This window comes from Eulemur rufifrons, chromosome 24 (assembly GCF_041146395.1).
Source record: "Eulemur rufifrons isolate Redbay chromosome 24, OSU_ERuf_1, whole genome shotgun sequence".
NCBI classification, from domain to species: Eukaryota; Metazoa; Chordata; class Mammalia; order Primates; family Lemuridae; genus Eulemur; species Eulemur rufifrons.
Window position 1 is genome coordinate 19,571,428 of NC_091006.1, and position 27,794 is coordinate 19,599,221.

General features: G+C 43.2%; 2 protein-coding genes across 2 annotated transcripts in view; one reads left to right on the forward strand and one right to left on the reverse strand.

Annotated features, from left to right (window-relative positions):
• SEPTIN11 (septin 11) overlaps window positions 1-17,884 on the reverse strand; it is a 108,038-nt gene extending 90,154 nt beyond the window's left edge. Inside the window, exon 1 of the mRNA XM_069457699.1 lies at window positions 17,677-17,884. Coding sequence (XP_069313800.1) covers window positions 17,677-17,766 — 90 coding nt within the window. The 5' untranslated portion in view covers window positions 17,767-17,884. The remainder of the gene's footprint in view (window positions 1-17,676) is intronic.
• A 260-nt stretch (window positions 17,885-18,144) lies between these two features.
• SOWAHB (sosondowah ankyrin repeat domain family member B) lies at window positions 18,145-21,816 on the forward strand. The gene has a single exon (XM_069457698.1). It carries the CDS (start codon window positions 18,198-18,200, stop codon window positions 20,547-20,549), a length of 2,352 nt encoding a protein of 783 aa, XP_069313799.1. The 5' UTR covers window positions 18,145-18,197; the 3' UTR covers window positions 20,550-21,816.
• The last annotated feature ends 5,978 nt before the right edge of the window (window positions 21,817-27,794 follow it).

Consider the following 27,794-nt stretch of genomic DNA (forward strand, 5'->3'; position numbering starts at 1 on the left):
GGCCAGGATATGCCCTACTAAAGATCAGGGGTTGGAGGGGGGAGAGTCCTACTTATAAAAGGAAGGAGTGGGGAGGGGAGGAATCAGCAGCCTCAGGTAACATATTCACATGGTTAAATAATAATAATAATATAAAATGGTATCAAATGAGGTTTCTTACCCTATTTAGCTTCTTTCCAGTCCTCACCCCTCTCATCAAGAGGTAAATACTTTATTAGTGTCTCATGTATCTTTCCAGAATTTTCTTAAGCAACTTTAAATATGTATTCTTATTTCCTACCCTACCCTATGTTTTACATAAAAGAAAAACATACTATGTATATGATTCTGTACCTTGTTTTTTTAACTTACATTTTGCAGTTCCTTTTATATCAGCACATAGTTATCATCATCATTCTTTTATACAGCTGCCCAGTATTCCTAAGGATGTATCATTGATAAAGTCTTATTGATAAATTCAGAGTTATTCCCAATTTTTTACATTACAAACAATGCAACAATAACTTTGTGGTTGTCATTTTGAACTAGTGAAAGTATATCTATCTGCAAGATACAGTTCTAGAAATGGGATTAGCCAATCACATGATATTGAGCCAATCTTGATCTCTGAGTCCATTTTTTTTTTTTACTAATAAAATGAAGCTCATACTCAGCTCATTAGAAAGGGTCATTATGATAATGAAATAACCATATAAAAATTATTGTACAGCAATATAAAAAACAAAATAGGAGTAAATTTATCAAAATGTGTGCAAGATCTATAAAACTCTGTTGAGAGAAATTTTTAGAAACCTAAATTAATCCATGATCATGTATTGGAAGACTGAATATTGTTAATATGTAATTCTCCCCAAATTGATCTATAGAGTCAATATAGTCCCAACTGAAATCCAAGAAAGCTCTTTTATAGAAATTGACATTCTGATTCTAAAATTTATGTGAAAACACAAAAAGACCTAGGATAGCCAAAACAATTTTGAAAGAGAGAAACAAAGTTAGAGAATTTACACTATCCAATTTTAAGACTTTAAAAAAGCTACAGTAATCAATACATTGTGGAATTGGCCAAAGTATAATCATATAGTCCAGTGAAAGTATATAGACAGTCCAGATATAGACATATATATGTTAATTGATTTTTGACAAAGGTGCCAAGATAGTCCCATGGAAAGTGTAGTTTTTAACAAATTATGCTGTAACTATTGAATATCCATATAGAAGGAAAGAACCTCAACCCTTATTTCAGCTATACACGAGATTGAATTCAAATGGATTATAAACCTAAATATAAACAGTAAAACTTCTTGAAGAAAACACAGGAAAAAATCTTCATGACTTTGGGTTAAGCAGTGATTTCTTAGAGAGCACACAGAAAGCACTAACCAACTTGACATCATCAAAATTTTTGCTCCTCAGAGGACACCATTAAGAAACTAAAAAGGGGCTGGGTGTGGTGGCATATACTGTAGTCCCAGCTACTCAGGGGACTGAAGCAGGAAGATCGCTTAAGCCCAATGAGCATTGGTTTTCTCATCTGTAAAATGGAGAAAACTAGCTGCTGTGGTGGTCAGCCTCCAAGATAACCTGTAGCGATCTTGCCTTCTGGTATCCACATCCTTATGTAGTCACCTCCTACATTGAATAGAGCTAATGTGATAACCAATAGGATATTGTGGAATGATACAGTGTAATTTTCTAAGGCTAGGTCATAAAAGACCTTGTGGTTTCTATCTTGCTCTTTGCTCTGGTCTTGGATCACTTGTTTTGGGAAAGTCAGCTGCCATGTCATAAGGACACTCAATTAGCCCCATGGTGAAATCTCCATGGAGAAAACCAGGGTCCTGTCACCAGCAATCAGTGCCAACATGCCAGGCATATGAGTGAGCCACCTCAGAAGCAGATCTTCAGCCTCTGCCATGCCTTCAGATGACTGTAGCCACAGCCAGCAGCATGACTGCCACATCATAAGAGACCTGAAACCTGAGCCAGAACCACCTAGGTAAGCCAGTTCTGATTTCCTGACCCAGAGAAGCTGTGAGATAGTCACTGCTGATTGTTTTAAGCCATTACACTTGGGGTAATTCATTATGCAGCAATAGCTAACTAATACTCTGTATCATGATATATTAATGTCTTTTTGTTTGATTCATCTGCTGCTCCAACATCAGCCAATTGAGAGACACTTCAGATAAGCTGAGTGCTTGTTCATGGAATTTCTTACAAGGTAAGAATGCATTTCAAATCAAATAGTGACATATTAACAGCAAACAACATACTTTTTAATGCATTTGCCTAGGAAAGGTATAGATTAAGAAATGATTAAAAGAATTCATTCCCAGCACTGAAGGAAATAAAACATATCTGACATTCTTTTAGAATTGTCATGTTAGATAAAGTCAAATAAATGACCTATTCATGATTGAGCAATTGTGGAATCATGGAGAATAGTCAAGAGATTTCTATTTATACCTAGGTTGTCTCATATTATTGATACTCTTCTTGTTCTGCAGGGAAATTGTACTCAATTCATGATATTTTATACAGAAATAGAATAATGACTTCAGTATGAAATAATAAAAAGGAGAAGTGAGAAAGTAAAAAAAAAATTCCTTAGCAAATGCTACTTTTCTATACCAAAATTTTAATCATACTTGGTTTCCCCATTTACAAAATTTTCTTTGCATTTGCTATACCTCATAAAATTATGTAAATATGCTTTAGCAGGATGTAAACATTACTTAACTGTAGAAACACAACCTAAACAGTGCCTAGAACCATGAAACTCTCTTTCAACTGTCAGATACAATAATAATAATTACTATTTGTTGGGGTCCTATTATAGGATCTAGTGGGCGCTTTACACACATGTTCTCAATTAATCATCACAGCAACTGTGAAATGGGGTTTCCCAAAAGCAAAACCTGAGACAAGAAATTATACGCAGGTAATTTATTGGGGAGATGATTCCAGGAAGCACAACGAGGTAGTGGGAGGAGTGAGATGGGAGGAGAGAGATCGATTCACCAATATAGGGTGAATTAATGGCAGATTATTGCTGTGGGCGACTGGGGCTCAATCCAGTGGGGACCCACTGAGGAACTGTGCCTCTGAATTATCCCATCAAGGGTCGGGAAGACTTCTGCCTCTCACTGGTGGAGGTTTTCACCTGGGGGCATTAAATCCTTGGTACTTCTGGGCTATACAAGTGCCTGTGGCACCAGAAAAGAACCCGGGGCAGCGAAGGAGACCACAGCAGGCCCAGAGGTGGGCAGAGGGGCTATGGAGCAGGGCATCAAGGGTGTCTGCTTCACATCATTAGCTCTGTCTTAAAACTGAATAATGGGAATTCAGAAAAATCACCACACTAAGTTACATTGGTGGTCAGTGGCAGAACTGGGGATCCATTTCATGTGACTACAATCTTGTGCTCACTACTGCTACTAACATAGGTTAATGCTGTAGGCCACCCTGAAGACTGTGGAATGAATCACAGCAATTTGGAGCTAGGAAGTATAATGGAGATTCTTGAGTTTATTCCCTAGGATAGGAACCTGAAATCAAGAAATGCTACACTAACTTGCAAGCGTGAGCTCACAGAGCCGGATGGTTTCAGAGCACGACAGAACCAACACCTAGATTTCCATACCATGCTCTTTCCACTATGATGCACAGCCCTTTATGTAATACATTTAACCCACTGAGAAAATAAAAGATACATATGCATTTATCACAAATGTAATGACAATGTAATTACATTACATTTGAAGGTTAAAGTTACTGAATAGTCTCATTTCTTCTAAATAGTGTCAGAAGCTCTGCGCCTGATGGAATCTTAAAGATTGTTACATATTTGATTATTTACCTTCTTGCTGCATAATACCTTCTCCTATGAAGTCATTTCCTAAATAAAAGTATTACAGCCAAAATTAAATTAGCAATTAAAATAAATGAACTACTTATTACGATAGTCTCTATGAACCCCTTTGAATGAACTAAAGTGTTATTCAATTAGCAAACTAAAACTTGTCTGCATAATTTTATTGATGTTCACAATTTCCTGAAGGTGTTTTGAACAGACTCCTGTAGTTTAAAAATAGTAGGAAGGTAATATAAGATGTTTTCTCTAACGCAAAAGGCAGTCTATAAAGACTCATCGTAAGACTATAATTGCAATCTTTTAAAATGAGAAAAGTATGTGATTATACCCTTTTTATCATGATTTGATGAACTAATTCAATGAAGTACAGTAAATATTCTCATTTGAAATAACACTAAAACCACCACTTGCATCTGGGGAAACAAGTATTTTATTAAAATTTTAACTTGCAAATTAATGCTATATGTGGGGATTCTGATTTGGTAAGAACAAAGTCACAATACGCTAATGATATTATTCCTCACAAGGAAGACTCTATATCCACACACACTGACTAGCTCTTTCTTCATTATTTTTGCAGTTGCTAAAAAAAAAAAAAAAAAAAAAAACACAAAACCTCTTGTTATTTATATTCATTTAAAAAATATTTAGGTTATATTATGCCACATCAATAGCTTTGAAGTTTTGTCTCTGTCCAAATTTTAAAGCATGGTCCTTCTTTACTCATTGCCCTAAAGATCAGAAAGTATTCATAATATCTTTTATTCCCATCTTCTTGGAATGATGTAATTTTTTTTACAATGGACTGTTTCTTGTCCCTTTCAAGTCTTGAGTATTTCTGCCACTGTGTACATGAATTGCTAAGAATATCCTCCTTCCTATCTGGGGATGTAGTGAACATAAAAGGAGACTAAAAATAAAGAAGGGTGCAGCAAGTATCGAAATAATCAACTTTTCCAAAAGAATCAATCCAATAAAAATATCTATTGAAAGAAATATAATGTGTTACAGTCATACCACCATTCACACTTACTTGGATAGCAGCAGCTATTTTGTTTCAAGATCCACTGAGGGCCGGGCGCCGTGGCTCACGCCTGTAATCCTAGCACTCTGGGAGGCCGAGGCGGGTGGATCGCTCAAGGTCAGGAGTTCGAGACCAGCCTGAGCAAGAGCGAGACCCCGTCTCTACTAAAAATAGAAAGAAATTATATGGACAACTAAAATATATATATAGAAAAAATTAGCCGGGCATGGTGGCGCATGCCTGTAGTCCCAGCTACTCGGGAGGCTGAGGCAGTAGGATCGCTTGAACCCAGGAGTTTGAGGTTGCTGTGAGCTAGGCTGACGCCACGGCACTCACTCTAGCCCGGGCAACAAAGTGAGACTCTGTCTCAAAAAAAAAAAAGTAAAAAAAAAAAAAAAAAAAAAAAAAAAAAAAAAAAAAAGATCCACTGAGACTTTCTCCTGATGGAAATATATGATGATATAGCCAAAAGAGAGCCTTTGAACAGATCCACCCCTAAGTAATTTTGGGTACACAGGCTTCATTATCACTGATAAGGTTAATAAGAAGAGAAAATGCCTTTTGAAAAGTATGCCTAGCAAATATTTGTATGGTCTAGTACAACTCAACTCTAAAAATGTCAATACTTTTATCTCTTACTTGACGAAGTGCCTCGAAGTAGCACAATTGCTACCTTCTATCTATATTCAAGGTCTGGTGCTTTTGTACTAAGTACTTTCCTGTAGTGTTCTCAAACTTTTGAGATAATGACCCACTTAGCAAATGCTACCTTCCCTCGTGCACTCTAACAATTCTCCAACATCAACTGGGTGTCCAAAAATTCCATTCAATTCTGACACTACCCCGAGTTAGTGCAGACCCTGCAGGTTATGGGCTCAGTCCCACAAGGGTGCCCTTACTTCTTCAGATGGCAGCACAGTCCCAGGGGTCACCCACATTTCTTTCCAACAGGCTTGGCTACAAATTCAGAGGTTTCCACAACTCCCCTTCAGATCTGATAATTTGCTAGGAATGACTCACAGGGCTCAGGAAAGTGCTATACTTACAAGTATCATTTTATTATAAAGGATAAGACTTAGAAACACCAAATGGAAGAGATGCCAAGGCGAGGTCCGGGGGGGGAGGAGAGGTGGCAGCTTCGGGCCTGAGGACTGGGGGTGCGCCATGTTCCCCACCCTTAGAGTGTATGTTTAACAACCAGGAAGTTCTCTGAATATCCTTAGAGTTTTTATCAAGGTTTCATTACACAGGCATGATTGATTAAACTAATAATCATTGATTAAACCCTTGTGATTGAACTCAATCTCCAGTCCCTGTCCCCTCTCCAAAGGCGGAGGGATGGGTCCGAAAGCTCCAACTCTCTTATCATGTGTTTGGTCTTTCTGGCATGGCCAGCCCCTCCCTTGAAACTATCTAAAGGTTTAACCTGAGTCACCTCATTAGCATAAATTCAGGTATTGTTGAAATGGGCTCATTATGAGTATGAAAGACACTCCTATCACTCAGAAAATTCCAAGGGTTTTAGGAGGAACCAAGGACAAAGACCAAATATACAGTCATGTATCACTTGTTTTCAGGGTGATACCCTCGCGGTATAGTAGCAGAACAGTCATGTGTCACTTAACAGCAGGGATACATCCTGAAAAATGCTTCGTTAGAATGCACTTACACAAATCTAGATGGTGCAGCCCACTACACACCGAGGCTACATAGTACACCCTGTTGGTCCTGGGCGACAAACCTGTGCAGCCTGTGACTGTACTGAATGCTGTAGGCACCTGTAACACAGTGGTTTCTGTGCATCTAAACACAGAAAAGGTGCAGTAAAGGTCCAATATAAAGGATAAAAGATGGTACACTTGTATAGGGCCCTCACCATGAATAGGGCTTGCAGGACTGGAAGTTGCTCTAGGTGAGTCAGTGAGTGGTGAGTGAATGTGAAAGCCTGGAATGTTACTGTATGTTCTTTCAGACTTTATAAACACCGTATGCCTAGGCTACACTGACTTTATGAAATAAATTTTCTTCTTCCATTATAAATTGACTTCAGCTTACTATAACTTTTTCACTTTATAAACTTTTTAATTTTTTTAACTTTTTTTTTTTTTTTGAGACAGAGTCTCACTTTGTTGCCCAGGCTAGAGTGAGTGCCGTGGCGTCAGCCTAGCTCACAGCAACCTCAAACTCCTGAGCTCAAGGGATCCTCCTGTCTCAGCCTCCCGAGTAGTTGGGACTACAGGCATGCACCACCATGCCCGGCTAATTTTTTTGATATATATATATTTTTAGCTGTCCATATGATTTCTTTCTATTTTTAGTAGAGCTGGGGTCTCGCTCTTGCTCAGGCTGGTCTCGAACTCCTGAGCTCAAACGATCCGCCCACCTCGGCCTCCCAGAGTGCTAGGATTACAGACGTGAGCCACCACGCCCAGCCTAATTTTTTTTAACTTTTTGACTCTTGTAATAACACTTAGATTAAAACTAGTGTAAAAACACTTAGATTAACAATTAGACAGCTATACAAACATACTTTCTTTATATACTTATTGTATAAGATCTTTTTCAATTAAAAAAAGGGTTTTTTTTTTAATTTCTTAAACTAGTTTGTTAAAAACTAATAAAAAACACACACATTAGCCTAGACTTATGCAGGGTCAGGATCAATATCACCGTCTTCCACCTCCACATCTTGTCCCACTGGAAGGTCTTTGGGGACAATAACACGCATGGAGCTGTCATCTCCTGTGATAACAATGCCTCCTTCTGGAATACTATTTTACAATTACTTTTTTTTTTAATAAGTAAAAGGAGTACACTCTAAATTAATGATAAAAGTATAGTACAGTCAATACATAAACCACTAGTCTTTTATTAATATTATTGATATCAAGTATTATGTACTATATATAATTGTATGTGCTACACTTTTATATGACTGGCTTATTTTTATATGACAGGTTTATTTACACCAGCACCACCATAATTGTGTGAGGAATGTGTTGCACTAAGACCTATGACAGCTACAATATCACTAGACAATACCAAAACATACAGCACATGACGGTACTGGGGCTTGGTATATGAGCTGAAGATAGTGGAAGAAGTCATCATGATTAGCAATATCTTTACAATTGTGTTTTTTATTTCCTTTCATAAATTCTATTTATGTTTGCTTTTATAGTGTACCTAACATTAGTATAGAGGTATGTGCATATAATTTAAAATTCAGGCATACCTAGTTTTATTGTGCTTCAGTTTATTATACTTCACAGATACTGTGATTTTCAATGGGGAGCGGCTGTAAAGACCGATGAAGCTTCACTCGCTCAACTGCCACTCAGCTGCTGTGCAGCCTGGTTCCTAACAGGTACTGAACCACAGCCTGGGAGTTGGGGACTGCAGGACCGGGAAACCAGAAAACTCAGGTGGCTCACTTTATTGCAATATTTGCTTTATTGCAGTGGTCTGCAACCCAGCCTGCAACAGCTCTGAAGTGTGCCTGTAGATAAATTGCCCTGAGCTACTTGGCATTCTTTAAGCCTGTTACACTTTTTCTACAGCTTTGAACTTTTGTTATTCTCTTTCTCTCAGTCTGGTTTCTCTTTTCTCCATTTGGCAGAGTCTTAATGATTGCTCAAGCCTTCCCCACCATCTACAGGCACCAATAACCACTCTCTCCTCCCTCTTCCTTTGGAACTTGCCTCTATTATGGCCCAGCTCCTCTTGAGTTATACTTGTCTTGGTAGTGTCTCTCCTAGAAGATTGTGAGTTTTATTTTGTCATCATTTTGTCCCTAATGCCACATGGTCACAATTAGTAAGCATATAATTGTGTTCATTTAGTTTAATCATCTCAGAACATTCAGTGTTCTAAACCTCAAACCAATATAAGACATATCATACATATCATATATAAATAGAAAGAAACAGAAGGCTATGGCATTAATGCAAGAGCCTTCACTTCACATGCAGCATTTTATAAGAATGATTCTCAAGCCCCTCCTGAAAGAATGTAAATTAACTTCAACAAATGTATTAATACATCTTTATTCATTACATGTGAAAGGTGTGTAATTCCACAGACTTTCCTTTTTACATGTAGCTAAGGGCAACTTATTAGTAACTTACCAAATGAGTTATAAGATTTGATATTTATATACTACAATTGGCACATATCTAAGCAGTGCTGAGGATTCTAATTTAGCATGCTACTAAAAAGTCTGGTCGCCAGAAAAATGCCTGGCAAATGCACATATGCAGATCGTTGGATTTTCCCCATATTTCAAAAGCCAGTTTCTTATCATGCATCGTCACTATTACATTGAGGTAATCGAGGTTCTGATTACAATTCTTCTTGCTTACTAGTCATAAATTCCCATTTAGTTTTATCATTATCAGTTTGTTCTGGGTTTCATTAATTTGTTGGTATCTCTGCAGGATAGCTACAGGCTGGTGCTCTGGAGGCAGGGTGTCTGCTGTGCACAGTCTGTGTGGACTGGGGAAGTTATCTAATTTTTCCAAGCCTCACTTTTTCCATCTCAAAATGAAGATGGAAGGGTGTGGTTAGGATACTTATCTCATTGGTTTGATGTGGGAAATCATCAAGTTAATGTACGTAAAGTGCTCTCACAGGATAGTCCTTGGCATACAGTAAGGGCTCAATAAATGATATTTGTTGTGCCACATATTTGCATCACAGGTATGTGGCTTGTAGACAGGCAGACCTGTATGCAGCGTGGTTTACAGAGGCATAGCAGGGAAAGTATGAGTAGTTAATGAGAATACAAGTGAGACAGTTGAGAAGGTGCCTGGCACATAGTCTATAGTTATATTTGTTAGGATTCAGTCCAACTAAGAGTAACAGAAACCAAAATAACAGTGACTCATTCAAATAGAAGTTTGTTTCTATCACACATAACCATGGGCTGTCCAGAGTTGGTATAACGGTAATCATCATATACCCAGATTCCTCCCAGCTTGCTGTTCCACTATTTCTCAAAGTAGGATTTCCATTCATAATTGAGATGATGTGCTATTAATGAATCCCATTTTAGTGCTTCTCGCAGTGGGGTTTATACCACAAAAAAATGCATGTAGGACATTTATTTTTGGCAAGTCTTATAAAAATTGAAAATTTCCTTATCCGTCAATAGAGAATAGACCCCAGAAACTTTTAAATCTATCCCAGGTTTAACATTGCTTTGATTTAAGATGCAGTTTTTTATAGTTTTAAAATGCAAATCCCAGCACCAGCCACCATATCTGCATTCCAACTAGCAGGGGAGAAGAAAGGCAAAGGGAAGAGCATAACTCTTCTCTCCAGGGACATCGTGGAGAGTTGCACATAACACTTCGCTCACATTCCATTGGCCACAACTTAATCACACGGCCACATCTAGCTGCAAAGGGAGGCTAGGAAATAAAATCCTTATTTTGGATAGGCATGTTCCCAACTAAAAACTAAGGAGTTTATTGTTCTAGAACTGGGTTTATCAACTGGAGTACTATTGGCCTTTTGGGCAGGACAAATCCTTATTGAAGGGACTGTCTCATATATTTCAGGACATTCACACCTCCAGGCCCCAGATACTACCTACATGCCAAGTAGCACCCCCCCACCCCCCTGCCGCCGCCTCGTCATCGTACCAAGCCAAAGGCACATACACATTTACAATTACTGATAGGGGTGGTGCTATCCTTAAATTTTAGGTTTCTGTGCGGATGTCTACTATTATCTGCCAGTATTTCACTTTATTGCTATTTGTATGCATGTTGAGTGGATGAATAGATTATATTATTTAGTTTTAATTGAGTTAATTTTCACCAAGAAGGTGAAGGTGAAAATAATCTTACCAAGGAATCATGCATTAAAGATAATAAAGTTACAGTATATACTGAAAGCAAACAGGCAAGGATGCCGCCATCAGCCCCTTCCTGAGGTAGTGTCTTCCCTTAGAATACTTCCCTTTACCACCTATGACAACACCATGTCAACCTATATAAGTGTGTAGCATCTCCCTCCCTAGGATGCAATGAGCACCGTGCCTGATAGATGGTCGGCACTCAATACACACGCACTGAATGAATAAATAAGGAGGAAAGGTAGGTTGAAGCTTGTATGGTCTGAATGTTTGTGTCCTCCCCAAATTCACAAGCTGAAACCTAATTGCCAATGTGATAGAATTAGGGGGTGATTAGGTCATGGAGGCAGAGCCCTCATGAATGGAATTAGTGCCCTTTTAAAAGAGAACCCAGAGATCTGCCTTGTCCCTTCCACCATCTGAGGATACAGCTAGAAGGCGCCATCTATGAACCAGAAAGTGGGCCCTCACCGGTCACTGAATCTGCTGGCACTTTCATCTTGGCTTCTCAGCCTCCTGAATGGTGAGAAATAAATTTCTGTTGTTTATAAGCTACCCAGCTTATGGTATTTTATTATAGCAGCCTGAATGAATTAAGACATAGCTAGGCTTTGATGATCTTGATCCTGTAAGAAACGAAGAACCATTGCAAAGTTGTTTTGAGGCTTTGTTTGTTTGTTGTTTTAACAAGCCTGCGATATAATCTGATCTGGTTTTTAGGCTGTTAAGAGGAGTAACAGGGCAGTGGAGGCACTGCAGTTGGAGAGGGAAGACTAGAGACAGGAAGATTGATAAGGAGGCTAGTGCCAAAGTCCAGGTGGAAGATGCAAGAGCCTGAAATAGGGCAGTGGCCAAGGGAAGAGATTTGAGATCAAGTTCGGGAGATGGAGTTGGTGGGGTGGGGTGAGTGAAGTGTTTGGGAGAAATTCACACGGTCTAATTAAATGCCTGTGAGCTCTCTAATATAGGAAGAGTGACTTTGGGGGGATGGAAAGATAATGAAAGCTGTTCTGGACATGCTGAATTTGGGCCAGAGAGGCCCAGCAAGAAGCTGGAAGTGTGGGACCAGAGCTCAGGAGAAATGCCCGGGGGGGAACTACATATTTGGAGGTGATAATTAAAACAACATTTGATGTGATTTCTCCCAAAGAGAGGATATAGTTTAAAGAATATCCATCCTGTCACTTCTCAGCTTTAAAACTCTGTTGGCCACCTGTGATCTAAAAGATAAAATGCAAATGTCCTCATTTGATACTTAAAGCCCTCCTCGGTCTATTAGCAACCTACCTCTTATTCAGTCATTTCTTCAACCCATCAGCCTTTCTGCAGAGCCTGGCTGGAATGTGTTAGGGACAGAAGATGAATAAGTGCTGGTTGCTGCCCTGGGGGAGGTGTAGTGGGGAAGAGAGACCAGAACTGACTATTCAGATTCAGTAAAATAAGGATAGTAACAGAGTAATAGAGTAATATAGTAATCTTAGAGGCAAAGAATAAGCACATCAGAACACATCCTACAAGAAATACCTACATATTAACAGCAAGGAGAGTTACTTTCTGCAAGGTAATTGGCTTTAACATAATACCATAGACTGGGTGGCTTGAACAACAAACATTTATTCCTCATAATTCTAGAGGCTGTGAAGTCCAAGATCAAGGGGTTGGCAGCCTTGGTGTCTGGTGAGGGCCTGCTTCTTGGTCCACAGACAGCTGTCTTCTCACTGTGCCCTTATAAGGCAGAAAGTGGCAAGGGAACTCTCTGGGGTCCCTTTTATATGGGCACAAATCCCATCCACAAGGGCTCCACCCTCATGGCCTAATTACCTCCCTGAGGCCCCACCTCCTAATACCATCACACTGGGGGTTCAGATTTCAACCTGTGAATTTGGGAGGACACAAACATTTCATCCACAACAGTAACGATCTCTGTTCTACATATTTCCCATACTTGTTCTAAAGATCTGGTAAGGAAGAGTAGTCTGGAATGTGACATTCATGTGCAAATCACTACAATATTATGCTGTGCCTCATTTACGTGGTCACACTCTGGACCTTGTCTTCATTCCCAGACTATCCCACCTGAGAAACCTCAAGCCCCAAGACTTAAGAATATTTTATATTCTTCTCACAATGTCCTAACCTTCTGGCTCTTATATTCGCTTATTCCCATTACGCCTACTTTTCAACCCCACCAAGACTTTCCTGAAACTTTTCTCCCTATCTCTTAGCCCTCTTCTGAGCTGGCTTCCTTCGCTATCCATCCATGCCACCATCTTCTTCCACACACCTTAATTTTTGTGCCCCCACCTGCCAACCTTCAACTTTGGAACATTCCAGTGCCTGCTTCCCCTATTTCTAATCCCCCCTCCCCCACAGTATATGCCCTATTGGAGAAAATCCCATAGTGATTTGGTCTGGTGGCACTATAAACTTTCAGGAAGTTGGTTCCTTTGACCAAATGGCAATCCTACATGCCTTTCCCAAATACTCGTAAATGCTACATAGACCTTATCCATGTTTCTTTATCTCTCCTAAGTACTCATACTCAGTGAATAACACCCTTTTCTATGTCACTAGGAAAATGGAGGTCTTCATGCATAAAATCTCTTAGGTTTCTGCTCCCCCTGAGCGAATGAAATGGATGTGTATCCACGGCAGTGGCAGAGACGAATCGCTGTCAACCAGAAACTATTCCCTCCTTCCTCCTGGACACACAGCTCCACCACATTTCTCAACCTCCCTTGCAGGGAAATGTTATCATGTGAGTAAATTTTTTGGAATGGAATTCGAGCATTAGTGTTGTCTACCACTTCCATGCCTGGTCTATAAAAATGTCCCGCACGCCCATCACCAAGACCTTTCCCCTCCTGGCAAGCTGTTTGATGATATGGAAGCCATGTGTTAAAGATGGCAGAGCTGCCATCAGCCTTGCTCCTTAAATAACTGCGTGGAAAATAGCTGCCTGCCTGTCTGCAAAAAGAAAAAAACAGTCCTAAATATGATGTAAGTGAGAAATAAACCTGTGTTTGAGTCATTACGAGTTAGGGTTTATTTTTTATAGCAGTTTAGCCAATCTTAATGAATACAATAGCCACTTTTCTCCTCTCTGTTCTTAATGGAAAAAGTGGCTCTCCCCTGTCCAGTCCCAGGGAATCCCTCTACCTGAACTGTGGACTCCAGCCCTACCCAACCCCTGTTTCATCAATTATTTACTCTCTGCTCTAGGTCTTCAGCTTATCCCTTCCTGGCTCTTTTCCCTCAGCACATACACATGATCATATCTCTTCTAACAACTACCAAAAAAAAAAAAAAAAAAAATCTTACATTACATGATCTGATATTTTCCTCACCCAGAATTCTCTTTTTCCTTCCTTTTGTGGTCAAGTCTTTCTCACCTCACTCCCACCCCACTCACTCCTCGGCCCCCTGTCGCCTGGCCTCTGTCCCCACCACTGTTCTGAAACTGCTCCAGAGCCGGCCCCAGTGACCCAACAGGCTATGGTCATATTTCACTTCTTATCTAACTTGGCATCATCTCTAGAACGCTGTTCTTCCTCCGGCTGCGGTGCTCCCGTGATAGCACACTCAACGGTGCTCTTCTCCTGGAGCCACTCTAAAAGTCTCCTTGACAGGTTTCTTTTCCTCTTTCTCTTTGGTAAATGTGGATTCACCCTCTACTCCCTTCCCTTCCCACTGCTTATATATCCCTTTCTCAGCAATTTCATCCTTGCCTGTGGTTTCAATGATCATTAATAGGTGCTACTATCATACATTCTTGGAGCCTCAAGCCTATATTACCAACTGCTTTCTAAATAGTTCTATTTTTATGGCCTATAGGCACCTCAAACCTAATATGGCCAACATTGAATTTATCATCTTTCCATTTCCAAAAACTACTCCTTCTATATTTTCTGTTTGGGTTGATGTAACAAGCACCCAGCCAGCCACTCGGGCTCAGTGTATGTGAGCAAACCAAGCTGGTTCCTTGCCCCAGACTTCTCTGGCTCCAAATCCTGTTTAATTCACCTACTAAATACCTCTCACATCCATCTGTTTGTCTCCTTTTTCTCAGCTACTGCTGAACTCAGACCTTTTTCGTCCCTTTCCTGGATCATCTCGGTAACTTCTGGACTGTTCTCCCTGCGGGCAGCCTCACCTCCCTCTTCCAACCTAAAGATTTGATGTGGTTTCTCTCTTTGTTGGTTTTCATTTATGTGATTTTTTTCTTTTGTGTCTTTTTCAAACTAAAAAGCAATATATTCTCATTGCAAAATAGTCAAATAGTTTATAAGGCTATTTAAAAAAGGGTAAAGTCATCCATTATCTAGCCCTTAAATCTTACCCCCAAATACACACACACACACACACACACACACACACACACACAGACGTACATTTTTTTTCCAAAAATAGGATCTTATTAAACATTGTGTATTTCTGATATTACAAGAGGCATTTTTTTTTTTCACATTTTAACATCTCTGAAATCAAAATGTGTCACACAATCAATAGTGTCTCAGGTTTGGATAAATTCAATGTTGTTCTGCAATGAGCTCTTTTTACTTGTTCCCCAAATATCTATGCTAAGCCAGATCTCTCTGCCTTTGCACTGATGTTTCTTCTGCCTTAAAGGTTTTTGTCACCTTTTCTTCTCAAAGTTGCCTCTTACTGGAAAATTGTCCTGATCCCCCCAGCAGAGCCTGAGTTCTTCCTTTATGCACCTCAACTTCTGTAGTATGTGGTGCATGTCTGTTAGATCACTTAACACACCGGTTCATGCCCTTCCTCTTGTTGTTGCCAATAAACAGTGAGTTCTCAAGCACACTTTCTTCTTTATACCCATTTCCAGCAGTGTTGGAGCAATGTAGTTACTTCACGAGGATTTTTGGAAACAATGAACTCTATATGAGGTAGGCAGGAGAATGCTCCCTGAGATAAGGTAAGGAACATTCTACGTAACCATTCCTTGACCCTGGGACAAGAGAAAGAACGAGGAGGATAGAAGGTCTAGATGCTAAAGCACCTGAGCACCCAGAAATTTAAAGCAATCAGATTTTTTTCTTCTCGTTCCCTCCAGACCTACTGATTTCCACCTTCAACTAAAGGTAGACCAATCTCAACAACCACACCCTTGTGACATCTCCTTCACCTCCAACCCCCACCTTCCTTTATCTCCAGTCCTCTTAAGTCCTTCAAATCCAAACCTCAGTCTACATCATGGTCCCCTTTTGCAAAAAGTCCCTTATTTTGTAACCAAATATTTTGAAAAGTACCAGAGAAAGATTCTTTGCACTTGCCACTCTAAAATGCCCACCTGAATTACCCATCTGGACTCCCTCGTGCCTTAGGGATAGACATACCTCACTCAATCTCACCAAGACTCAACACCAGGAAATAAATACAAAAGAAAGTCAAAGTTCAATACACAACCTTTAATAAAGGCTTGATGTTATGTAAAGACATCAGTGGAAACAGTTATCCCTCTCTCAACACAGTATTGGGTTTGGATTCTAGAAAATGCCGAAAATAGACAAAAATGTTTCCAGTTCTTCTTTCTGACCTAGATAATCTAAAGCCAAGGATTCCAATGCATTCATGGAAAAGTACCAGGGTATTCTTGGGGACTTAAAATAAAGCTCAGCTAATGGGTCCTGTAGCACAGTCACTAAGATTGGTCCATGCTAAAACATGTTAACAATTGTAGGGCCAACATATGCACTTTCAATACACTCTTGGCAAAAAAGAACAGGGACTTGTGAATAATCAGAAATTATATAGCAAAAGAAGGAAAAGTGGAAAAATGAGAGGAATACAAGAAAAAAACAGAGGCAGATGACAGAGAAGGAGAAAATATAATAGAGACTTAATAATGAAAAGTTACAGCAGGCATAAAGAGGATGCTCAGAAATAGACATGTTTGCTGTCAGTTGAGGCTGAAGGTAAACTAGGATGTCTTGTAGCTGAAAGAAATGGGAAAGCCAGCAAAAGAAAAGAATGAGAGAAGGCTTGGAGCCAAGAAAGGTAAAGAGATAAAAGATAAAAAGAAAAGTATCAGGGCATGTAAACAGGACTGATAAAGAACAGTGACAGGCACACAGATCTCAGTACAAAGACCGAATGATCAACTTGTGGGAAGATAAAATTAAGGAGGATCGAAAATGTTAGGGGGAAAAGGGCTGTTAAAGACAGCTCTAGTCTAGAAATGGTCACCAAGTTGGAGGGACGTCCACAGCCCTTCTATGGAAACTGAGTCAGTGGGGTCAAATCAGGCCAGCCTGTAACATGCTCAACTTTGAACCTGTGCCGGAAACCTTACATTCTGAAAGAAAAGACTTCACCACCAAGCCAACACAAAACAGACTGTACAAACCTCTGCTGTTCACAAATTTTAGAGTAAACAAAACAAAGTAGCTCTAGGCATCAAATACCTTAACTGGCAAGACATAATTTCTGTTCATTTTAGCTGCGAGGGTCAATAAGCTATTAAACAGTGATTTTTTTTTTTTTTTCCAGCACCTTAACGTGAGACAATTATGAAGGAAAAAGGCCAAAACCAGGCATTGGTGCCGAGTAACTCTCAGAGTGATTTCTCTTTTCAGCACAGGCTTGGGTGTATTTGGACCTCTTGGAGCTGGCTCTGGAAGGAGCGGCCCTGACAGTATCTGCATATCAGGAAAGATTTGGTTTGGATGCAAAGTCTACACTGCCTCGGGGAACCTGAAATTACCACCCCCCGCCCCCACCACGTTAGTAAAGAAAAGCACCTTTCGGCGCGATCTCAGAGTGCCTGTTCATTTGCACCCCCGCCCCCATCGACTTCAGCCTGAACTTACGCAGCCAATGGAGGGGACAGGAACCGGCCTTCCATGCTTTTGTTTCCTACGTGGCGGAGACTCAAAGGAACGGCCGGTCGCCTACCTGCCTTCCAGCTCCCGGGTCAGGAGCGGCTGCGCGTCTTGCAGAGCGGTTCGCTGCTGGCTCCGGTTCGCTCTCTCCCGCCTGACTCATCTGGGATGGGTGGCGGGGGTGGGGGCGACCTCAGAAGGTGGAGGGACACCGGGAGGCGGGCCAGGCCCTTCCCCCAGAGCCAGGGAGGAGGCGTCGCCAGGGCGCAGGTGAAACCGACTCCGACCTATCCCGGGAACTTTCGCTCCGGTGACTCGCTGCGAGAGGCCGGCGTCGCGCAGGGGAGGCCTGGGAGCCGCCCTCTCCCACCCAGGCTGCGCGTTAGGTCTCGGCCCGGGGCCAGCCCCTGGGGACCCGCGGCCCACCTGGCGAGCCCAGGGGCAGCGGTCAGCGCCGGCCTCTGCGGCTGATGGAGGCGAGTGGTTCTCCCCTGGGCGCAGGTGACACACGCCCGGCCAGGGTTTCTGCTGGCCGGGGAGAACACCGGGAGGGCAAGACTCAGACACCCCGGGGCAGAGAACGACAAGGCAGCAATGGCCCGAGAGCTGAGCCAGGAGGCACTACTGGACTTTCTGTGCCAGGCTGGGGGCCGAGTGACCAATGCTGCTTTGCTGAGCCACTTCAAGAGCTTTCTCCGGGACCCTGACGCGCCCCCCAGCCAGCACCAGCACCGCCGCGAGCTCTTCAAGGGCTTCGTCAACTCGGTCGCCGCAGTGCGCCAGGACCCCGACGGCACCAAGTACGTGGTGCTCAAGAGGAGGTACAGGGACCTTTTGGGGGAGGAGGGGCTGCAGCCACCCCGCGACCCGCCCGCGGCCGCCGTCCCTGCAGGGGGAGCTGCGCCCTGCCCCCCTCGAGGCGTGCGCCCGGCCCAGCAGCAGCCCGGGCGGCGGCCGCGCCAGGAGCAGGAGGAGGCGCCAGCAGGTGCCGCAGCCCGAGCCGCGGACGCAGGTTGCAATGGACTCCCGGCCAGCAGCGCCCGGGAGGCGGCCGGGAAGGGCGGCGGGCCGCGGGACAGCCCCGGCCAGAGGGCGCCGGTGCCCGCAGCTGCGGCGACAGCTCTCCAGGCCGGAGCGAGGTGCGTGGCGGCGGAGACGCAGGGCCAATGCTGCTGGGAATGCCTCCAGAACAGCTTGGAGGGGCTCCCGGGGGAGCCCGGCGCACTCCCGGACCCCGCCACGGCCGGGGAGAAGCCGGCGCGGAGTCTGCCTGCCCAGGGTGACCGCGGGGCCGCCGGGCAGCGGCGGGAAGTTTCGTCCGCGGAGCCCGCGCGGGTGCCTGCGACGTCCCGCTCGCCTCCCGCCACCGTCGAGGCTGCTGGAAGCCGGGCTTCCCCGCCTGCTCCGCTGCCCCGCCTAGCGCCCCATGGAGCCCGGCCGGAGCTGTGGACCCCCGGATCCCTGCACTGTTCCACCCTGCAGCAGCAGCAGCAGCGCACTCGAGAGTGGGTGGCCAGACACCCCCAGACGCCCGAGGCCCGGGACCAGTACCCCATCCGGGCCTGGTCTGTGCTGCCCACGGAGCCGGGCTTCGGGGTCGCAGAGCCAAATTCAGAGCGGCCAGACCCTCCTCTTTCCTCTCATTCTCTCTTTCCTGTTCCGGATGAGTCCTCAGAATCCTGGCCAGGGAACTCTCCATTGACTGTCTTTCGTAGCATTCGTTGTCAGCTGTCCCTCCAAGATCTGGATGACTTTGTGGACCAGGAGAGCCACGGCAGTGAGGAGAGCAGCAGCGGGCCCAAAGAGTCGCCTGGGGGTTCTGAGGAGGGGCTGCAGGTTGCCCTGGGAACCCCAGATTGGGGAAAGCTCAGGAATCCAGCTAGGGGCCTTTCTGTGTCTCGGAAGGAGAGGAGCCCCAGCGGGACTCCTCAGAGCCTCAGGAACAGAGGGGATGGTCACACCTGCCAGCAGGTCCCAACAGGGGCGAATGGCCTTGCAGACCACCCCCAGGAGCCTTTGCCTTGGCCAGCTCCTAAATTAAGGCGATCACTCAGGAGGAGCTCTCTGGCAGGGAGAGCCAAACTGTCCTCCTCTGACGAGGAACACCTTGATGAAGGCTTGCTGAAAAGGAGTCGGCGACCACCTCGATCCAGGAAACCCTCCAAGGCTGGAACAATGCCCAGTCCAAGGTTGGATGCAGCTTTGACCCCAAAACTTGCAGAGGTTAAGGCTGTTGTGGCCCAGCAGCGTTGGCCACATAGCTGGTGGGCCCCCAGTGGGGAGGGGCCTGCGGCCTTGGTTCCCCACAGACCTTCTGAGCACAAGTCGTCCCTGGTCCCCCTAGATGCCAGGGAGCACCAGTGGATTGTGAAGCTTGCCAGTGGCTCCTGGATTCAGGTGTTGACTTTATTCTGGGAGGACCCCCAGCTGGCTTTGCACAAAGACTTCTTGACTGGGTACACTGCCTTGCACTGGATAGCCAAACATGGTGACCTCAGGGCCCTTCAGGACTTGGTCTCAGGGGCACAGAAGGCAGGAATTGCTCTGGATGTAAATGTGAGGTCCAGCTGTGGGTACACACCACTGCATCTTGCAGCCATTCACGGCCACCAGGCGGTCATCAAATTGCTAGTGCAAAGGTTGGCTTCTCGGGTGAATGTCCGGGACAGCAGTGGCAAAAAGCCATGGCAGTATCTGACCAGTGATACCTCTGGGGAAATACGGCAGCTACTGGGAGCCCCTCGGGGCAAGCCCATTTTCCCTGTCTATCCCTCAGTCCAAAGCTCTTCCCCCACCAGGAAGGCCAAGAGCCGGGAAGTATCTAGAAATGTAACCCGAAAAACTTCCTTTGCTGCACTTCTCAAAAGTCAGCACAACAAGTGGAAATTGGCCAACCAGTATGAGAAATTCCCCAGTGCAAGGGAAAGAGAAGAATATAGTGACTGAGGTGGGCCCCTCTGTCAACCCGTAGCCACCACACCCTTGAGCTACCCTTGAGCTACTCAGTGAGAGAATTCGGGGGAGTAGAAACACTGCTGAGGATTGGTAGAGAGAGAGGTCAAGTGAGGTGGCCTCCCTAGCGTCTGCCTCCCTGGATTGATGTCAGCATGTCCTGCACCTCGGGGGTCATCCAAGCTTTTTGAAAGCTCAAGTCCTTGAACTGGTGGCAGAGCGAGGTGCTCAAAACCCAGAAGGTGTTCTTCCTCTTCCCTTGCCACCACAGATCTGGGCACAGCAATCCCAGGCCTTGGCTAGAGAGGGAAAGGAGTTCTAACAAAGAGGAGGTAATTTGAGGAATTGATGAAGTACAGACAAAATCCTCTCTGGCTAGTAGCTCTCTGGCTTCTGTTCAGTTGGAGAATAAATCTTGGCTGAGAGTGGGAAGCACCAGGTTGGAAATCAAATAGCTTTATTTTATTTTTGGCATTCAAATCACTGAAATAAAATTATTACTGGAGAGTAGAATTTGATTAAAGCAATTCCTCAGGCCTGTCCCCAAGTTTTTTTTAATTCCACCTATAGTGGCTAATGAGTGAAATGACTAGTGCCCCCTTTGGGTCTCTTCACTGATCAGAGAAGCAGTTGGGTAAGATCCAGTTATGACCTTGACTCTACTCCGGAGAGAAATCACTGGGATTCCGGTCCTGCTTTTTTGTATCAACCCAAAGGGAACTTTCCAAATATAAAAACCATGTGGCTCATTTGCATAGTGACTGAAACCATCTTTCCTGGGAACTCCCTGTGTAACAAACAGAACTATCAGTAGTAGTTTTCAATAGATTGAATGGCCAACGTTCATACTGATGAAAAGAGAAAAATGCTTTCACTCTGGGGAAGCAGTAAAGGTTGAGAGCAGCATGCCTTCCCACCAGGACTTTCCTAAGCTGCTAAATATAAGTTTATTTGCACTAAACTTGTTGCCAATTAAGATTAAATATTAGCCTTAAAGTATTGTATATGTAACAGGAAGTGTTCCTTTTGATTGCTTGTGAAGGGACTGATTACTACGGTTCATGGAATGAGAGAATGCCTAGTCTATGAACTTCAGTAGAACATCAAGATTTCAGAATGTAAGTTCAAAAAGAGCTGAAAAATGAAATGTTCAAGTGGAGACTGTTAATTTTTGTGGGAATGTGTTCATGTGTTGTGGCAATGATGCTGTGTTTTAAAAGTATTTTTGTGTTTCTTCTGATTATTTTCCCCCATTAAAAGATCCACAGAACTTTATGATTTATTGTACTTATGTCAATAACTGTTATTTTTCTTCTTTACAAAATTGTGTCTCAGTGAGTGTCAAATATTTTTGTTTCTTTGATTTTTACTTTATAATGTTATTGAAATAAATATATCTCTGTTCTACTAGGAAAAAACATAATAAATCTAAGAGCTTTTTTCCCCAAAAAAGACCTATACAAAGGATGAAACTTCGGAAATCAAATCAAGAAAAAAGACAACCACAGATGCTGGAGGCATAGTTTGGAGAGATGAAAATTTAAAAGAATACCCGATAAACATCTTTGTGGATACTCTAGTAAACTGGTAAAGCACTAGTAAACTAGTGATTTTTTTCAAGGTAAAAATTAGAAAAATGTCAATGTTAAAAGCCAATGAATGTTTTTGCTTTACCATATTGTTATCACTACATCAATTTATTCAACAAATATGTTTTGCATGGTGCTCTGGGATCTGTAAAGGTGAGTGAGACACGACCTCTCCCCTCTTGAAATTTAAAATCTAGCAATATTTATTCTTCATTGCTTTTTACCCTGTCTTGCTCCCAAGGTGTCTTTTAAAGCTGTGTTATGTTAAATCATAGGCTTGTAAAATGAAGCAAAGAGAAAAAAAGGTGGCACCAGGAATGAGGACAAACAACTACAAAGCAAGAACAAATTTTCAAAGTATCAAAGATACAAAATTAAGTACTCCAGAGAATTTCAGAAGAGAGAGAGAGAGAGAGAGATCCCTTTGGGCTGAGGAAATCAGGGAGGGCTTCATGGAGGCCGGAATCTTTCAGTGAATGATACTGGCTTTCCCAAGAAACCAGCTTTGTTAGTTCTGCCACATTCTTGACTTCTGCTTCAGTGTGTGATTTACATAGCACGAGTTTTGGCTGATGATTGCTCACTGGCTAAAACACCATCCTAAGACTCCAGCTGGTTCTCATGAAGATTGGTTATGTCTCTCTGGGCTTTGTCCACATGTCATACCCACCTCTGGTCAACTCCCTCTCCTGCATGGCCAACATACTATGTTGGGGAGGAGTCAGGGCAGAGAGGGTGTAGAGAACAGAGTAAAACACAAGTCTGATCCTGTTGTCCTCTTGCTCATGTCGTAAAGTCCAGGCTAGGAGGCTGCCAGGTCCACCATACTTTTCCAGCCTCCTGCCAGCCACTCCCTGCCATGAACCCCACACTGAAGCCACACCAGACCCACTGGGGGGCTAATGGCCCTGTCCTCTAAGTTTCTGTCTTGTGCTGCACCACTTAGAAAACCTTTTTTGCTGTTTTCCTGGTAAACTTACTCTTATTCCTCAGGGGACAGCTCAAATGTCACAACCTGTATGAAGATTCCAGGGCAAATATCTCAAAGCCAGAAGATATATAGCCCCTTCATCAGAATTCTCATATACTATGTACACACTTCACTTACAGTTTTTGCTACCTGGTATTTAAATAGATTGTATGTTTCCATTTTCCTTAAGACTTCGAACATCTGGAGATTAGAGAATATATTTTCAATTCATCTAAATTTACCAGCTATTTATGGAACACTTACTATGTGAAAAAGACATAATTCCTGCCTTGGAGAGCTCATAGTCTACTGAGGAAGGAGATGTGGGGGGTCGGGGGTTGGGGAGGGGAAGGTCTCTGAAAAATGATTCCAGCACAATCAGGTAAGTGGATAGACATGCATGTGAAGACTATGAGACTACAAAGAAGGGGATATTATTATACTAAAACATTTTCTATATGCCAATCTCTATGCTGGAAATGCAACATTTAGTAAGATATACCTATTTCCTGCTCCAATGGTCCTTTCCTGGGTTGTGGAAATCAGGAGGTAAAAAAGAATTTAGAAAGGTTTTGAAGGGCCAAGTGAAGAACAGGGTTCTGGAAGAATATCCCAGGAGAGGGAAGGCACATGAGCAAAGCCACAGGGTGTGTCTGGGGGACACTCAGCCACTTCGTGAGGCAGCAGTGAGGCGGTGTGGAAAGAGATGAAGATGGAAAGTCATTTAAGTCCAGGTTGAAAGAAGGGTCTTTAACGGTATGTTAAGAAATACAGGCCTTGTCTAGGAAGCCAGGGATTGTCAAAGCTCCTCCCAGAAAACCTTAATGTTATTCCAAATGGAGATGTTTTTTTGAAGTCTTCATTTGAAGACAAAAAATATATCAAGGTATTAGATAGAATGTGCTCAATTTTAAAGTTTCCCTTTCAAATTTTTCTTAATGCTTGTTTGCTAGCAAATAGTGGTAGGCAATGAAGTAATTTAATAAATGGCAATTTCATATTAAAAACAAACATTAAAAATTGTTGATAAGCTTAGCTCAATACTTTCTTCGTAGATGTAGTTGTAATGAATTTTAATGTTATATACTATAAATATTGAATATACTGGAGGCTTATTTTATGCTAGTAAAAGTGCTTATGGCTCAACATTTGTGTTACACATAGCATGCCATGACTTCCAGATGCTTTGATTCCTCTTCTTAAAAATACCTTTTTTGAGGCCAGGTGTGGTGGCTCACGCCTGTAATCCTAGCACCCTGGGAGGCCAAGGCAGGAGTATTGTTTGAGGTCAAGAGTTTGAGACCATAATGAGCAAGAGTGAGAACCCATCTCTAATAAAAATAGAAAAATATTAGCTGGGCAACTAAAAATAGAGAACAAAATTAGCTGGGTGTGGTGGTGCACACCTGTAGTCCCAGCTACTTGGGAGGCTGAGGCAGGAGGATCGCTTAAGCCCAGGAGTTTGAGGTTGTTTTGAATGAGGCTGATGCCACGGCATTCACTCTAGCCCAGGCAACAGAGCAAGACTCTGTCTCAAAAAAACAAAAACAAAAACAAAAACACCTTTTTTGAGATATAATTCACATAGCATACAAATCACCTATTTAAAATGTACAGTTGAATGGGTTTTAGTATAATCACAGAGTTATGCAACCACCACCACAATAAATTCCTGTATAAATTTGAGAACCACTGACCTAGGCAATGGGGAGCCATTGACGGTTTTATGCAGGGGAGTGACATATAGGCTGGAATGAAACAAAGATTCCTTTTGCTGCAGTCAGGGAGATAAACTAGAAGCAGAGATCAGATAATTATAATATCTTAGTTTCATATTGAAAATATTAGGAATGTTAATAAGCTAGATAAGGTGATAAGGTTGGATGTTTTCAATGAGGAAAGAAAATTTAATTTGGAGGGTCTGATTTAGGTGGTAAGAATAAGGTAAGATCCAAAAGGAGTCTGCATTTCCTCTCACCTCCAAAATACCCTGGTTTCGTAATTAAATCACTTCATTACTGTGACGACTATCTAGGTTCATGGTGGAACCGAATCTAAGAGTGTACGTTCAATCTCTGTACAGGCTGTTTAGCATAGCAGTGCTGCTGTGTGTGCTTGGGTTTGCTGACGTCAAAACAAATTTAAAATGTTTAATGAAAGGTACAATAGTGTTAAGTGCTTAAGCTCATGGCAATGAAGCTAGGCTGCCTAGGTTCTGTCCTGATTTGGAAAAGACCTTCATATTCTCTGTTTTCTCATTTATAAGATGGAAATAATATTCATAGCAATAGAAAATGGTTTTTTTTGAGAGGACAAATTATTAATACCTGTACAAAGTCCTTAGAAAATGCCTGGCACATAATAAACTTCAATAAATGTTTGCTATTCTTACTTTAACACAATTCAAAATATACAGTTCACTTAAATTTCCATCTATGCAGAAGATAAAGAAATCTGCCAGTTGATTAAAAAGGTGCTAAAAACCACAATTTATTGATAAAGCCAAACATTTTTCCTTATGCCTCTGCATACAAAAGATGCTTGTGTTTCTCGTTTCAAATGAAAAAGACTATTCAACTATCTCATGTGTGGTACAATCATTAGCTATTATGATATATCATTAAACAGAATTATGTCTAATTGAAGTCGCATAAGCTAACACCAGGCAAATTAGCAGCTCTAGTGTAGCCTAGAACCAAAACTTGGCAGAGCTCTCAAGCAGTGAGGCTTATGCACAGATGAGTGTGTGTGTGTGTAAAGCCACTATCACTCAAGAAATTTGAAAAATCTAAATTTGACCATGCAGTAAAAATTCCACTAATTTGGTCAAGATGAAGTCTTACTGAACTGGATTAAAATTATTGACCTATAGAACTGTTCCCTCTTTATGATGTGAAAATAGTATTTCTTCATCCCTAGCTACCAAGTTGACTCTTCTTTTCTACTTTATTTTTTTTTTTAGGGTTTGATCATTTCATTTATTCGGACTTTGTGCATTATCACCCTCTGAGCACCGTTCTGCGTGTGGCCCAGCGTCCTCACACAGCTCCACAGGCTGGAGAGACCATCAAAGGTGATCACGGCCCTGAGGGGTCCCAGGTGAGGCCAGAGGAGCTTGGGGGAAGTTGAGGATGGGGCAGGGTATCAGGGAGGAGGTGATGTCCGAGCTGGGTCTCCAAGGACAAGTTATCCCTTAGCCAGGGCCTCTGTTTCCACATTGAATCGCTGGAGTAGGACTTACTGAATTCAACAAGTTAATGATCTGGGCTCAGGTTAATTAGCTTCGAGTATATTTTACCTTTGTTTTCTCTGTCTTCCCTGCTAGGTTGTTGTCCGTGAGAATGGAGACCCGCCTGCTTCAGCGTCTGCCCTGCTCTGGTGCCTGGGACAGGCCCAGCATGCAGCTGGGCCTCAGGGAATATGCACCAGGTGAGCGAACACCGATTGGAAGTTGTCTTCCTGATTTGTCCACTCCCGCTAGAGCGTCAACTCCTTAAGGACAAGAATATCATCAGTCCTGTTGATCCTGGATCAGCTGACCTAGTGAGGCCCTGGCACATGGTAGGTGCTCAGTGACTGTTTGTTGACTGAGTAACTGATTACAACAGGACACAAGGGTGGGCCTTGAAGCTAGGACTGAATCCCAAATCCTACCTTCAAACAGGAAGCCCTGCTCCTTTTTGGAATGGGTGAAATGAGGCCTGGGAAGGAGGTGGTGGGGAGGGAGAAAACGCTGTCATACATTCTGTGTCCACAGAGACAGTGGTGTAGGCACAGGCACGTCCAAGAAACGGAGAACAGAAGATGCAGCGGCTCAACCCTGAGCCTGCTCTCTCGGGCATCACTCCATCTTCCACTGGGAACGAGTGAGCAGCTCTCGAGTTCCCTCGTGGACAGAGGCCACATGACCTCGACCTAGCCAATCAGCAGACATCCTCCCCGGCCACAGTGATTGGCTAAGGTCTGGCATGTGACCAAGGGTCAGGCCTTAGGAACCACGAGGGAAGAGAAGTTCTATTTCTGTTGGGTTGCTGAGGCTGTTGGTGCCATCCTGTCACCTTGAAGCTTATCTGCGAACAACACCAACACAGAGGAAAGTAAGCAGAGCCCAGAGTTGGGGACGGGTTGCCATCATCCGGCACCCAGGTGCAGCCCAGGTGAAGTGGGCCCGGCACACTGTCACCACCACTGAAGTGGTTACGAAGGTCGTCCACAAATGTCAGCAGAGCAATTCCAGCGTGTTCATTAGTATTACTAGTTAGCAAAGTTTGTGTAGGTAGTATTCCTGGCTAGTATGCCTAGTTAGGATTTGTAGTTAGTGTGGTTAAAAGGTGACCATGAGGCAGGGCCTTGCGGCCATCTCTGCTGAAGAGGATACTTAACAGGTTTTTGCAGACCATGGGCCAGGGCAGCTTTACCAAGGTGGAGTTGGCCCTGCACGTTGTCCCTGGGACCCAGGTGGCTGCGAAGGACATCCCAAAAGAGCAGCCCAGCTCCTCCCACCTGCAGAGCCTATGCGGTGGGGTGAATATGATGAAGGCCCCGAATCGCCCCAACAACAAGCTCGTCCGCGTGATTGACACCGCAGACACTCAGCGCTTGGTTATGGGCTTTACCACTGCCGGAGAGCTACGTGGCTCTATCCTAGAGCACGGCGCATGAAGGAGGAACGGGCCAAAT